Source organism: Stenella coeruleoalba, assembly GCF_951394435.1.
Source record: "Stenella coeruleoalba genome assembly, chromosome: 13".
NCBI classification, from domain to species: Eukaryota; Metazoa; Chordata; class Mammalia; order Artiodactyla; family Delphinidae; genus Stenella; species Stenella coeruleoalba.
In genome coordinates, this window is record NC_137159.1 from 63,685,959 (window position 1) to 63,699,845 (window position 13,887).

At 42.2% G+C, this 13,887-nt stretch overlaps 1 protein-coding gene across 7 annotated transcripts in view; it reads right to left on the bottom strand.

The window, feature by feature from the left end:
* The window catches only part of LTBP1 (latent transforming growth factor beta binding protein 1), a 423,732-nt gene that overhangs the window by 2,991 nt on the left and 406,854 nt on the right, over positions 1–13,887 (bottom strand). For all 7 annotated transcript variants that reach the window (XM_079941107.1, XM_079941105.1, XM_079941104.1 and 4 more), the window contains one exon: positions 5,540–5,662. In XM_079941107.1, coding sequence (XP_079797233.1) covers positions 5,540–5,662 — 123 coding nt within the window. The remainder of the gene's footprint in view (positions 1–5,539; positions 5,663–13,887) is intronic.

Below are 13,887 nucleotides of genomic sequence, written 5' to 3' on the forward strand. Positions count from 1 at the left end.
CAGGCATCAAGAATATTTTCCTCTGTTTCTAGAAAGTTGTAAATCCACGGTGACCCAAACACACTGTTGATGTGGGGGTCTTATCCTCTCCCCCACCTTCTGAAGGCAGCATGTATTTGCTTTTTTTTTTTATAAATTTGTTTTTGGCTGTGTTGGGTCTTCATTGCTGTGCAAGGTTTTCTGTAGTTGCAGCGAGTGTGGGCTACTCTTCGTTGCAGTGTGTGGGCTTCTCATTGCAGTGGCTTCTCTCGTTGCAGAGCACGGGCTCTAGCGCAGGCTTCAGCAGTTGTGGCTCATGGGCTCTAGAGCACAGGCTCAGTCATTGTGGCGCACAGGCTTAGTTGCTCCGCAGCATGTGGGATCTTCCTGGACCAGGGCTTGAACCTGTGTCCCCTGCATTCGCAGGCAGATTCTTAACCAGTGCACCACCAGGGAAGCCCCACGTATTAGCTTTTAAGGGGAAAAAAAAAAATCAACCTAGGGTCAGAACTCTACATCTGGCCTTTGAAGTAATTCTCCAGTCGAACTGCAGGGGGCAGCAAAATATCATTTCTTATGCAGGGCTGTAAGGTCTAACAATGATTTTAAAAATTAATGCATCTAAAAAGGAAAAAAAATACGACTGGGCATCAAGACTGTCAGCAGATCCTGAAGCCAGTTTGAGAAATATTGACAAGAAAGTCAACCTATGGAAATATTTCAAAGTCCAGGTAACACAGTAAAGTCCATTTTAACTAGTAAAATTATGTTTATTATAGAAGTTAAAACATGAAATTAAAATTTGAAACTCCTACACACGCATTAATCAGACTCCCCAAAATACTTCTACAGGACTCTAAAACAACAGCAGTCAGCAAAGGACAGCCCGTGCTCTAAAGTGGGCCTGCTACCTATTTTTATAAATGAAGTTTACTGGAACACAGCCTCACCTATTTGCTAATATCTGTCTGTGGCTGCTTTCCTGATTCCAGAGCACAGTTGAGTAGCTACAAAAGAGACTATATAGCCTGCAAAGCCTACAAATTTTACTATCTGGCCATTTATAGAAAAAGTTGATCTCTGCTCTAGAAAATTCCAGTTTTAGAAATACTGCTCTAACTAAAGGTGACACCAGTCATTAGCCCAACTTTCTTCAACAGAGAGGCACAAGATGATGAATAATAAAGGTGGTGTGGTTCAGCCTCTCTTTTACTATCTTACCTCATACGATTTTATGTCTTCAGTAGGGCCAGAGAGCCTTTGATCCTGGTCTAGGAAGGAGGAGCTATTTCTCTGCAACTTGTAAGAAATTTAAAGGCCGTTACATAGTCAAACCTGGGGGGTCTTCGAACTGCATCTGCAACTTCCTATGTTGCTAAACAGGAAATTGACCTGATACCAACATGCTTATTTCTTAACATTTGTAGTGAATTTTAAAAGTTTTAAAGCAATGACAGCTTAAAAAAAAACTACATAAGCCAGAACACTTCACCATTAAAATTCCTGGCATCTGAACTATAATGCATTAGAGGCTGCACACACAAGCCATGGGATTGCGTCAGAGTTACATGTAGATTTACCCTGGTATTTTGGATTTATGGGGCAGGCAAACTGTACTTTCTTGCAACTTTAATATTTCTTCTCCCTTTTTTTTTAAAGTAAATGTTTACTGACCTATAAATATATACACAGAAGTGTAGAAATCATAAGGGCACAGGCTTATAGCTGTCAATGTATTTAAGCACATTTCTTGAAGTAGTGCATGATTATTTGTGGTTGATTAAAGAAAACCTAAGGCAGGGGTCCCCAACCCCTGGGCTACAGACCGGTACTGGTCCATGGCCTGTTAGGAACTGGGCCGCACAGCAGGAGGTGAGCAGTGGGCAAGTGAGTGGCGCTTCATCTGCCGCTCCCCATTGCTTGCATTACTGCCTGAGCTCCACCTCCTGTTAGCATTATGGTGAGTTGTATAATTATTTCATTATATATTACAATGTAATAATGTGCACAATGAATGTAATGAGCTTGAATCATCCTGCAACCACGCCCCCCCCCCACATCTGTGGAAAAATTGTCTTCCACAAAACCGGTCCCTGGTGCCAAAAAGGTTGGGGACCACTGATCTAAGGTGTTAGGATAGTGGTTACCCTGAGGGGGTGGGAGGGTGGCTGGGAAAAGGGGGACCAGGGGTCCTTCTGGATGCTGGCAATGCTCTAGATCCACTCAGGTCTAGAAGACCCAACCCAGCTGATTTAATAGAATGCTGTTTTCACGTAAATTTTAAAGCAGTTTTAATTTGGCTGAAGGATCAATATACTGCATACTTTAAAAAACAAAAGGAGGGAAGGGAAAGGAGGAAAACACTCTTTGGCTCAGAACTGAAGTAGCTCCAGAGGCAGCCACAAAGCTTGTGTTGCTCCTCAGGACCCAGGTCACAGCTAGTTTGCTTTGTGCACAGGTGAAAGGTCCCAAAGAAAGAAGAGCATTGCTGTATTTTATAATTTCAGCAGTGTCCCCGAAGTCCTAACCCCAACTACCTGGTCTGCAGGGATTCTGTCTTGAAAATCTGGAGCAGCTTCACTTGCTGCAATGAGGCCCCCTATGTAGGATGTGGAACAGGCACCTGGACGCCACTGCTCTAGTCCCATTCTTGAAGGCAGACAACCCATTATCTACTGATATTTCAATTTGTACCATCCCATTTTTCAGACTTCACATAATTAGTCTGTATGTGAAAGCTCTGGTCTCTCCCACAGACATATTTAGCTTATGTGGCTTCATATCCGGGACACTCTGGTTGTACATTTAGGCATTTACTTTCTAAATGGGAACAGGATTCACACATACACACTCCACCTCCCATTTGAAAAGTCTGCTCACAAATCCAGGAAAAGCATCACACATCCTTTCTTACTTTTAAAGATTAATCTCTGACCAGGAGAGCAATCGTTTTATCTCCCATTCTAAGAGAATGGACTTGAGGACATGGGGAGGGGGAAGGGTAAACTGGGATGAAATGAGAGAGAGGCATTGACATATATACACTACCAAATGTAAGTAGATAGCTAGTGGGAAGCAGCTGCATAGCACAGGGTGATCAGCTCAGTGCTATGTGACCACCTAGAGAGGTGGGATAGGGAGCGTGGGAGGGAGACCAAGACGGAAGGGGATATTGGGATATATGTATACGTATAGCTGATTCACTTTGTTATACAGCAGAAACTAACACAACAACATTGTAAAGCAACTACAATAAAGATGTTAAAAAAAATCAACTCAGTACAGTTAATATTTACCATTTCCTTGTATGAAAAAAGACTGCAATACAATAACCAAGCTATCAAGAAAACTGACCCTTAAACTAGGCCACCACTTCATGGGTAAAAAAATGATTTTGTCATGGAAGTTATAACAAATAACATTTTCTTTAAAGAAAATAAACATCCCAAAGCAATCTACAGATTCAATGCAATCCCTATCAAATTACCAATGGCATTTTTTGCAGAACTAGAACAAAAAATCTTAAAATTTGTATGGAGACACAAAAGACCCCGAATAGCCAAAGCAGTCTTGAGGGAAAAAAGCAGAGCTGGAGGAATCAGAGTCCCTGACTTTGTACTAAACTACAAAGCTACAGTAATCAGGACAATATGGTACTGGCTCAAAAACAGAAATATAGATTAATGGAACAAGATAGAAAGCCCAGAGATAAACCCACACACCTATGGTCAGCTAATCTATGACAAAGGAGGCAAGGATATACAAGACAGTCTCTTCAATAAGTGGTGCTGGGAAAACTGGACAGCTACATGTAAAAGAATGAAATGAGAACACTCCCTAACACCATACACAAAAATAAACTCAAAATGGATTCGAGACCTAAATGTAAGACCAGATGCTATAAAACTCTTAGAGGAAAACATAATAAGAACACTCTTTGACATAAATCACAGCAAGATATTTTTTGATCCACCTCCTAGAGCAATGGAAATAAAAACAAAAATAAACAAATGGGACCTAATGAAACTTCAAAGCTTTTACACAGCAAAGGAAACCATAAACAAGACGAAAAGACAGCCCTCAGAATGGGATAAAATATTTGCAAAAGAAGCAACGGACAAAGGATTAATCTCCAAAATATATAAACAGCTAATGCAGCTTAATATTAAAAAAAAAAAACAACCCAATCCAAAAACGGGCAGAAGAGCTAAATAGACATTTCTCCAAAGACACACAGATGGCCAAGAAGCACATGAAAAGCAGCTCAACATCACTAATTGAGAAATGCAAATCAAAACTACAATGAGGTATCACCTCACACCAGTTAGAATGGACATCATCAGAAAATCTACAAACAACAAATGCTAGAGAGGGTGTGGAGAAAAGGGAACCCTCTTGCACTGTTAGTGGGAATGTAAATTGATACAGCCACTATGGAGAACAGTATGGAGGTTCCTTAAAAAGCTAAAAATAGAATTCCCATATGATCCAGCAATCCCACTACTGGACATATACCCAGAGAAAACCATAATTCAAAAAGACACATGCACCCCAATGTTCACTGCAGCACTATTTACAATAGCCAGGTCATGGAAGCAACCTAAATGCCCATCGACAGACAAATGGATAAAGAAGATGTGGTACATATATACAATGGAATATTACTCAGCTATAAAAAGGAACGAAATTGGGTCATTTGTTGAGACGTGGATGGATCTAGAGACTCTCATACAGAGTAAAGTAAGTCAGAAAGAGAAAAATATCATATATTAACGCATATATTTGGATCCTAGAAAAATGGTACAGATGAACTGGTTTGCAGGGCAGAAATAGAGACACAGATGTAGAGAACAAATGTATGGACACCAAGGGGGGAAAGTGGTGGGGGGGCGGGTTGGGGTGGTGGTGTGATGCATGGGAGATTGGGATTGACATGTATACCCTGATGTGTGTAAAACTGATGACTAATAAGAACCTGCTGTATAAAAAAATAAATAGGGCTTCCCTGGTGGCACAGTGGGTGGGAATCTGCCTGCCAATGCAGGGGACACGGGTTCGATCCCTGGCCCGGGAAGATTCCCACATGCCGCGGAGCCACTAAGCCCATGTGCCACGACTACTGAGCCTGCGCTCTAGAGCCTGTGCTCTGCAGCAGGAGAGGCCACAAGAATGAGAAGCCCGTGCACCACTCGCTGCAACTAGAGAAAGCCTGTGCACAGAACAAAGACCCAACACAGCCAAAAATAAAAACAAATAAATTTATAAAAATAAATAAAAACTCAAAAAATAAATAAATAAAAGAAAATAAACGTAATAGCATTCCCACCAGTGAGACTCATAATCTGATCCGGTGGTTCTCAAACTTGAGTGTACGTAGGGCTTACTCAGAGGGCTGGTAAAGCCGATTGGTGGGTCTCACCCCGGTATCTGATTCAGCAGGCCTACAGCATAGCTCGCAAATTTGCATTTCTTACAAGTTCTCAGGGACTACATTTTGAGAACCACTGACTAAACTTCAGAACCACAATTTAGTTCCAAAGTAACTAAAAAGGTTGCTTACGGTCCTGAATGAAGTAGGGATCAGCTTCGGGAGCGTACTGTTCACTGAAGTCGACCAAGGCATCCTGTCCATATGGCTGCCGGCGTCCCGTGACGGGGATGTTACACAGCTGGGCATAGTCATCTAAGAAGGAAATGACAATGAACGTGACACACCATCGCTGTTTGCTCGCACCTGGATGCACCCAGTCACCACGTGCCCCATCTCCCACACACACCCCTGATCCTGAAACATCTCAATATTCCTTATGGGTGCTCTATTCATCCACATACAATTCATGCTCTACGGCATAATTAAGATTCTGAACAGCAGACCCAACACAGTAGCTGAACAGTTGGTAGAATGTATCCCAGGAGAGTAAAGGACTGAAAACATGAGCCATCGGAGAGTGCTGCAAGCCTTTTGGAAGAATGGCTTTATCTGAACCCATCAGGTGTTTTCATCAAAACATTTAAAGCGTATAGAGTAGTCATTCATACAGAGATAAACTTTTCCACTCAATAGAGAAAAAAAGTGCATCTCTGGTGATCCAAAAATGAGACACAACCAAATGAAGATGCAACTAAGTACCATTTGAATTTAGTCCCTACTATTATACTTCTCTACTCAAGACCTGGTCCCTTATGAATAACATTATTAGCAGTGATGATTATCTCATCATAACAGTAATAGTGACGTAATGGTACTAGTAACAATAGCTAAGAGTTGTATAATGTTTGCTCTGTGCCAGATACTGTTTTAAGCACTTAATACACATTAATTCAGTAAAATATTTACACCACCCTATGAAAAGCTACTATTATCTCCATTTTACCAATGGGAAGTAGAAGCATGGAGTGGCTAAACGACAACTGGTATGAGGCAGCACCATACTTGAACTCAATCATGCGGCTGAAGGGGGTACACTTAACATTCTTCCTCTCCTACATCTACCTTAGCTCCTTTGTAATTCTTGTCTTTGCCTCTTCTGCACCTTAGCTAAATTCATCTGCAGTTACCACTTCTTGAGGCCACATTCCCATTCCCATGGCCATCTGACTTAACTCCCCCTTTAGTCCTCCTCACAGGACCCACCTATAGCACATGGGATCTTGGTTCTCCACATGTTCGGGGATGATTGTGCTTTCAGTGCATTTCATGGCCTCGGGCTCTTACCCGTACTTTGGAGCAGAGTTATTTAGAAGGTCTAGAGAGGAAAGCTTTAGAAGAGATATCTTCATGCTCTGAATGCACATTTTATAGAAAATATACTGCCTGAGGATTCATCTAGCAGTTGGTGAAAATTCTGGGGCTACCTAGACTTCAACATCTCTGCCGGAACTGAGAGCTGCAGGTCAGCCGGCCCCAGGACTGGCTGGACACTCAGGGAAGCCACACCAGGCAGCAGCCACACTTGCCTGGACCACAGATTGAAGGAGTATTCCTCTATTTTAGTTCCTTCTGTAACAAAACTAAAGAAAAGCACTGAGGCAAGCGTGTGAACTCTCAAGGCTTTCTTCCATCACCTTCCTCTTAAAGGAGTCAAAGGTGTGTGTGAGGTATGTGTGTGTCTGCGCATGCATGCACGTGCACACACCCGCACATTCTCCCCTAAAGTGCAAAACGGGAGCGTAAAAGCAGAAAAGACCCTGAACCCCTAGACAGGGTAGGATCATGGCTGCCCCTTCCTAAAATTCTTCTTGCGGGAAGCATTCCAGGAATGGCGCACACCCCCATCCCAGACATCGCCGAGCACTTCCTCACGAAACCACTTCATGAGAAATATTAATTTCATCAAGGAAATAGCTAAACCTGGAAAAAGACCGTTGACTCACAAAAATAAAGCTTCAAACAAAGAGAACACAAATGGTTGTCAGTTCTGCTTCGGGTTTGAAAGCGAAGAATTAAGGATTTCCCTGCAAAGGCAAGATCGCAGAAATGTTCACAAGTTTCACACACTGAGGTCATTTTCTCTCATGACTTTTTTTTCTTTGGCGGTACGCGGGCCTCTCACTGTTGTGGCTCTCCCGTTGTGGAGCACAGGCTCCGGACGCGCAGGCTCAGCAGCCATGCCTCACGGGCCCAGCCGCTCCGTGGCATGTGGGATCTTCCCGGACCGGGGCACGAACCCGTGTCCCCTGCATCGGCAGGCGGACTCTCAACCACTGCGCCACCAGGGAAGCCCTCTCATGACTTTTTATGTATATTTGTTGTACATCTGAAAGGGAGACAACATTTTGTATCCAGGCAACAGTTGTGATCAAGAGTGGATATTAAAAAAAATTAATTCATGCTCTTATTTTGCAAACCTAAGTCCAGAGGTGGCTGAGCAGCATACGCTCCTCTTCAGCGTCTCGCTCTCAAGTCCCGGGCCCATGGCTTTTCCCCAGACCATGCCTCTTCCACCAAGAAATGACCTGGTCTCCACCCTCCAAGCTCTCACCGTCTAACATCACAAAAGGAAGGGATCAAATGGGAGAGGAGTGGAGGAGGAATGGACTTCTGTTCCTGTGTGATGTTTAGGGACAGCTTCCTAGAAAAGGAACACTTGACCTGAAACTAAGTAGATGAGAAGGATTTACTTAATAGAAGATATTTGGGATTCTAAAAAGAGTTTACCCAAAGGCATCACAAAAGCAAACTGTAAGCTGTGTTTGGGGACTACCAAGTAGTTCCTAAGAAAGGCTTTGGACGTGACCCAGGCCGTAAAGGGAAGCAGAGGAGAGTAATGGGCGGGGGACCCTCTGCGGTTTGCTGCATCTTCCTTCCCCTCCCTTCATCCCTGGACATGCATTTTTCTCAAGTTTCTAGAGCTTAATGTCCTTTGCTGCTTCACTTTATCTAACACGTTACCAATCCAAACTTCAAGATTTTTGGTCAGTTATCAAAACATCATTTCTATATTAAATGTACTACTCTCTTTTGTATTTGAAGATGTGCTACAGTCCCATCAACACCAGGACATGCATTTTGAGTTATTTTTCTGGGAGCATGATGGGTCTATCCTAATCCATCCATGCTGCCTCTCCCATTGCACACATCTGCTCTCATTCTTGGCCAGGGTCACGGGTGAAATGAGCACGGGATAATGAAAAGAACATGGGCTTCGGAGGCAGAAGCCGGGGCTCAAGTCCTGGCTGTACCACTTACTTTCCAGCTTAGCAACTGTGGGCAAGCCTCAGTTTTCACATCTGTCACATGGGGATAATTCCTGTTTGCCTCTCTGTCACTGGTGTATTAAAAAATGAGATGATGTTATGGAACTGTTCATAAATTTTGAAGCACCAAGAAAATGGAGGTTACATTTTTTTTAAGGTAAAATCACTCATGTCCCTGCTGAACACCTGGCAATAAATGAGGATTTGCAAAGACGGTATCAGAATGATTGATATAACATAGTGTTAGCAAAACTTTAAACGTAGTTGTCAATGGGCAAAGACCTGTACAATAAATTAAGAGCAATGAAAGCACAGTCTCCAGATGTTTTTAGATATTGTTTCAAGATCTGAAATTTTTAAATAGATGGAGGAAAACTCCAACTCAGTAAACAGAGAAAGATGTCTTCATCTCAAAAATTATTGACTGCCTGGGCAAATTTAATCACTTGATCAGACAGTGATAAGGTATCAGCAACAACACATTATAACACTAGATCAACAAAACTCAAAATACAGGGGGAAAAAACTGATGTTCAGCAGTTGTTAGTATATGCTCGACCCCTTTAGAAATGCCTTGAGTAGCCAGTAGGTTTCTCATCATCTTTTAAGGCAACAACTGGAATATCGTGGAGTTTTCTAGTGAATCCTGGGTAAGGCGTCTCCTCCAGGATCTGGGCACATGCACCTTTCTAACATGTGCTGGATCTCTGAGCCACACCAGAGCTCACTGAGCTTGGCGGCACTTGGCCTCGGTTATCCCTAGGGCTGGGTCACGGCTATAGCCCAGCTGGGGAGGCAGTGAGTTGTGGTTGGCTGAGGCTGTGGAGCTGGGAATAGCAGATCCCTGAACTGTTGCCACAGCTCCCGATGGCGGCCCATGAGAATCTCTTGGCTGCCACTTCATCCAGCTCAACATGTCGAGATGAACACATTTTTTGTCCCTAGAGTTTTTTTCCTTCTGCAAGACACTCCTTACTTAAGCAAGTTGACAACAATTAAGCACCTGGTTGTCTGGGGCTTGGTGCAAAGGAAGAGCTCTGCTTAGCAGGGCTTGTACTTTGTGAGGCAAATGCCATTTCTGGGACACAATGTGTCCGTCCAGGATCTAGCCAAATATGAATGTGACATGAATAGGAAGTAGAAATATTCACACCTCAAAGTCCCCCCACTCATTGCACTCCTCACCTCTGCAGGCACAAATGCTAAGCTCTTGATCAAAGCTATGAAAGACACACATGGGATGGTGTGGACTGCCATCACTTACGTGGTCTAAACAAGATCCAGGCCATGGATCACGCTCAGTTCCCTGCCATGGCAGATTCACATGACAGATGGTACTGCTTTGATTTTAATACTAAATTGAAAAAAAAGTTTAAAAATTGCCCCCCTGGAGCCAAGAGGTCTGGGGCCCCCGCTGTCAGCAGCAATGGGAAGCACATTATCATATCCTGGCAGGAAATCTCCTTCCTTATGACAGACACATCTGTAGGGCTGGTCTGGACAGTCACACATCACAATGCCAATCAGGCATGTGAGGAAACTGGGAGGTGAAGTCTGACTGAGGCAGATTAAATTCAGCTGCTTTTAGAAATGATGAAGAGGCTGCATTTTGTTCTCCACACATCAGGGATGAAAACCTAGTGCTCTAAAGTTTGAAGTGCATGATTTTCAAAAAAAGGAGAAGGACCAATTCATATGCATAAGGAAAAATGGGTCATATTTTACTGAAACTTCTAGATCAGGTGTTCTTCCTACAGGCCTCCACATGTACTATTAATTGATGATGGTGTTTGGAAAACATACACACCAGGAAACGGAGGAAGGAGACAGGGAGAATGGAACGAATATTTACCTGAGCGCATGCTGAGCCAGTAGTATAATTGGCACTTTTCTTTGAAATTAGCAAAAGCTATGGAATTAGAAAAATGTTGACCATTTACAGAACATACCGTCCAGTACTGATGACAGAAGAAGGAACGTAAGAGAGAGGATTCTACTGCTGATGCCACACCCTGTGGAACTGGACATGTGTTTAGGTGTCTGTCTGCTTATGCTTATTCTCAGAGAGTACACTCTTATCCACAGTGCCTGGTGAGCAGGTAGTAAACCTGCTTTCCTGATGTTAAAACTTGCTGAGTGGTGAGAGAAAATTAGGTATCCGAAAAAGCAGCAGTCCCCAACCTTTGTGGCACCAGGGACAGGTTTCGTGGAAGACAATTTTTCTACGGACTGGGGGGAGGTTCAGGTGGTGATGCGAGCGACGGGGAGCGGCAGATGAAGCTTCGCTCGCTCATCCGCCGCTCGCCTCCTGCTGTGCGGCCCGGTACCAGTCCGCGGCCTGGGGGTTGGGGACCCCTGCTAAAAAGAGAAGCACCCAGAGTCAAAAGCCCGGGGTTCTAGTCCTACTGCTTCCTATTCTTCGGACTAGATACCTTCCTTTGAGCTGTGTCTATTGCACAGGATTATGGTACTGTGCCTTAGCAGCATTAAAGGCAGTGCATTGCTCCATTCAGTGATTGACTCACTCATCCAACCAGAGGCTGAGAATATTACAGGCAGTGTGGAGTTTGGGAGAGAGAGAGAGGAAGGATAAAACGACCGTACACTGACATGTGCAATAGTGCTTGAAGAAGAGGTAATGCCTAGAGTCAGCCAGGAAGAGCTGGGGAAGCCTTCACTTTGGAGATGAGCATCTACAGGAAGGGGGTCAGCCAGGTGAAGCAGAGGAGGGAAGGTAACTCAGAGTCATAGGCATATATAATAGATCAGAAAGTCTTAGGGAAATGAAAGGACCACATAAACGCTGCCTACTACCGATCCCTGCTAAAGAACAATCGAAAAAAGGAAAGTTGGTGAACATGCACTATTAAGCTCCTGTGTGCTAGGCGCTGTGTACCTTTGCACACACTTTTCCCTTTAAATCTCAGAATCCTATGAAATAACTGTAATTAGCTCCTTTTGTTTCCGATAAGGAAGCTAAGATTTATAGCATAACTGTCCTAGCTTAGTTGAAGGATTGACTCTGTTGGTCTATCTGCAAAACCATGCTCTTTCAATTCCACAGCTGCCCTTCTGAAACCCTTAGAAGAAAATTATTAAATACATTCCCTAGACTGTAAGTATCAGGTAAGTACTTAGTTCAGCAATAAGCATTTCTGACTAAAATTCCAGGGAGAGTAATAACCGTGAATGCTGGTGAGCTCAGCCCCACCAGGGTCAGCTTTATCATTAGCAGGATTTATATTTATTGAATTTGCTCAATTTATTAGGTGGAAGAGATCAAATTGCTTAATGTTCAATTAAATTGTACTTGTCGAGGAGAGGGAAGTAATGAAGTCTAGTCTCGGCAGGGTCTACATTCTGTGGGACGCCTGTAAATGTTAATGCTCTAAGGAAACTCACAGGCTGTAGACCAATCAAGTTCCCTCACCCCCAACCTTCACCTAATGCTGCCCCTTCCAAGTTCAGTCACTCCCAGCATCTTCCATCACACTGCTGTTTACGTAGCCAGACTATAACTGGAGAGAGAGATTTGTTGGGTGTGAATGCCAAAACAATGGAGGTTCCATTTAGAAATCCATTTCTAAAACCTGGATTCAAAATTTATAGACTTGTAACAGCATTAAATTATGCCACACATAAAAACCTTAAAATAATGATTGATAACATGAATTTCTCAGGAAGGACTGCATGAAAGGTTTCCTCTATTTCTAAGTAAACAGGGCTTTAGAAATAAAACATTAAGTCTTGCATTCAGCCAATCTCAGAGGAAATTAGGAATGAAGTAACTTCTAATATTCGATAAGAGACAAGACTGGACAATGCAATGAACAGGCAAATACGAGGAAAGTTCAACATGTTAATTTTCTAAGCTGACCTACTTCATATTTTTCCAACCGGAAGGACAGATAAACTGTTTCATTTCCTGCTTTCCTACTCATTAAGTACTACTCTGAAGTGACAATCTGAGAAGTCAACAGTTAGGTAAAATAAATATTATATGGAAGGAATACATTTTGTTTTTTCTATTATGTTTTTTGCATTAATCAAGTAAGAATTATTTTAAAATTTGAGCTACTCATGTGCTTAAGATTAAAGAGGATGTTGTACAACATACGGAATATACTAAATGCCACTGAATTATTCACTATAAAATGCTTAACTTTGTCATGTGAATTTAACCCCAATTAAAGAACAAGTCAAGAGAAACAAAAAAATGTATTCTTTAAAGTCTGGTATTCATCTAACCTTTCTACTTTTAATTGGTAAAATGAGAAAACAAGACTAGTTGATCTCTAAGGTCCTTTCTAGCTTACATATTCTACAATTCTAAGCGGACATTTTTACTATTAGGCTGCAAAATATTGGGAAGACAATCTGTCACTGAAACTTGTGGGCTATAATATGAGATAATCACCACCAGATGGCGCTATTGTCTTCAGGTGATGCTCACACGGGTGTTTCCAGACGACTGACAATCATGGAATTGAATGCACTGTAAGTAATCATGGACAGTCTAACCTCATTCATTTTCCTGCTGAGGAAACGGAGGTCCAGAGAAATTTAATGATATTTCAAAGGTCAAGTCAGGTTAAATTTTCAAAATATTGTTTTCTTTTAATAAAACTAAATTATTAAAATCTAAGGGTAAAAATAATTGTATCTTAAGTTTTAAAGCTGTTCAAAACTCTCTTGATGAATATTCAGAAGTATAGACCTCAAGGTTATGAAATAAAGATGTACTTCTGGATCGTCATTTGAAAAGCAAGTTCTAGGTGATTAATGCAATATTAAAGTACTGCTAAACATAATTAATAGATTATTCATAAATATGTATCCCATTTAATTATAGGAAATAAACTAAAGCTGCAAAGCAAAACTGAACTGTTTTAAGATCTGTAACTCTGTTTTATGATTTGCTCATATATTGCTATTTATCTTAATCTGAAGTAACTCCCTTCTTACCTTCCCCTCCGGATCTATTCAGAATCAGATACAGTCCTAGTAACTCTTCCCTCTGGCAATGATTTATTTGGCTACCTTGGTAGGCACTGAAAGATTATGATGTGAATGGTAACTTCTAGGGTTGAACAGTGCACAACCAACACAACTGTTCATAACAGCTCTGCTTGCCACTGAGACTTGAAGCTCAGAAGGAAGCATAAAAGAAGGCCTTGTTGTGCCTGGAAGCCTTCCAATGAGCTAATCTTT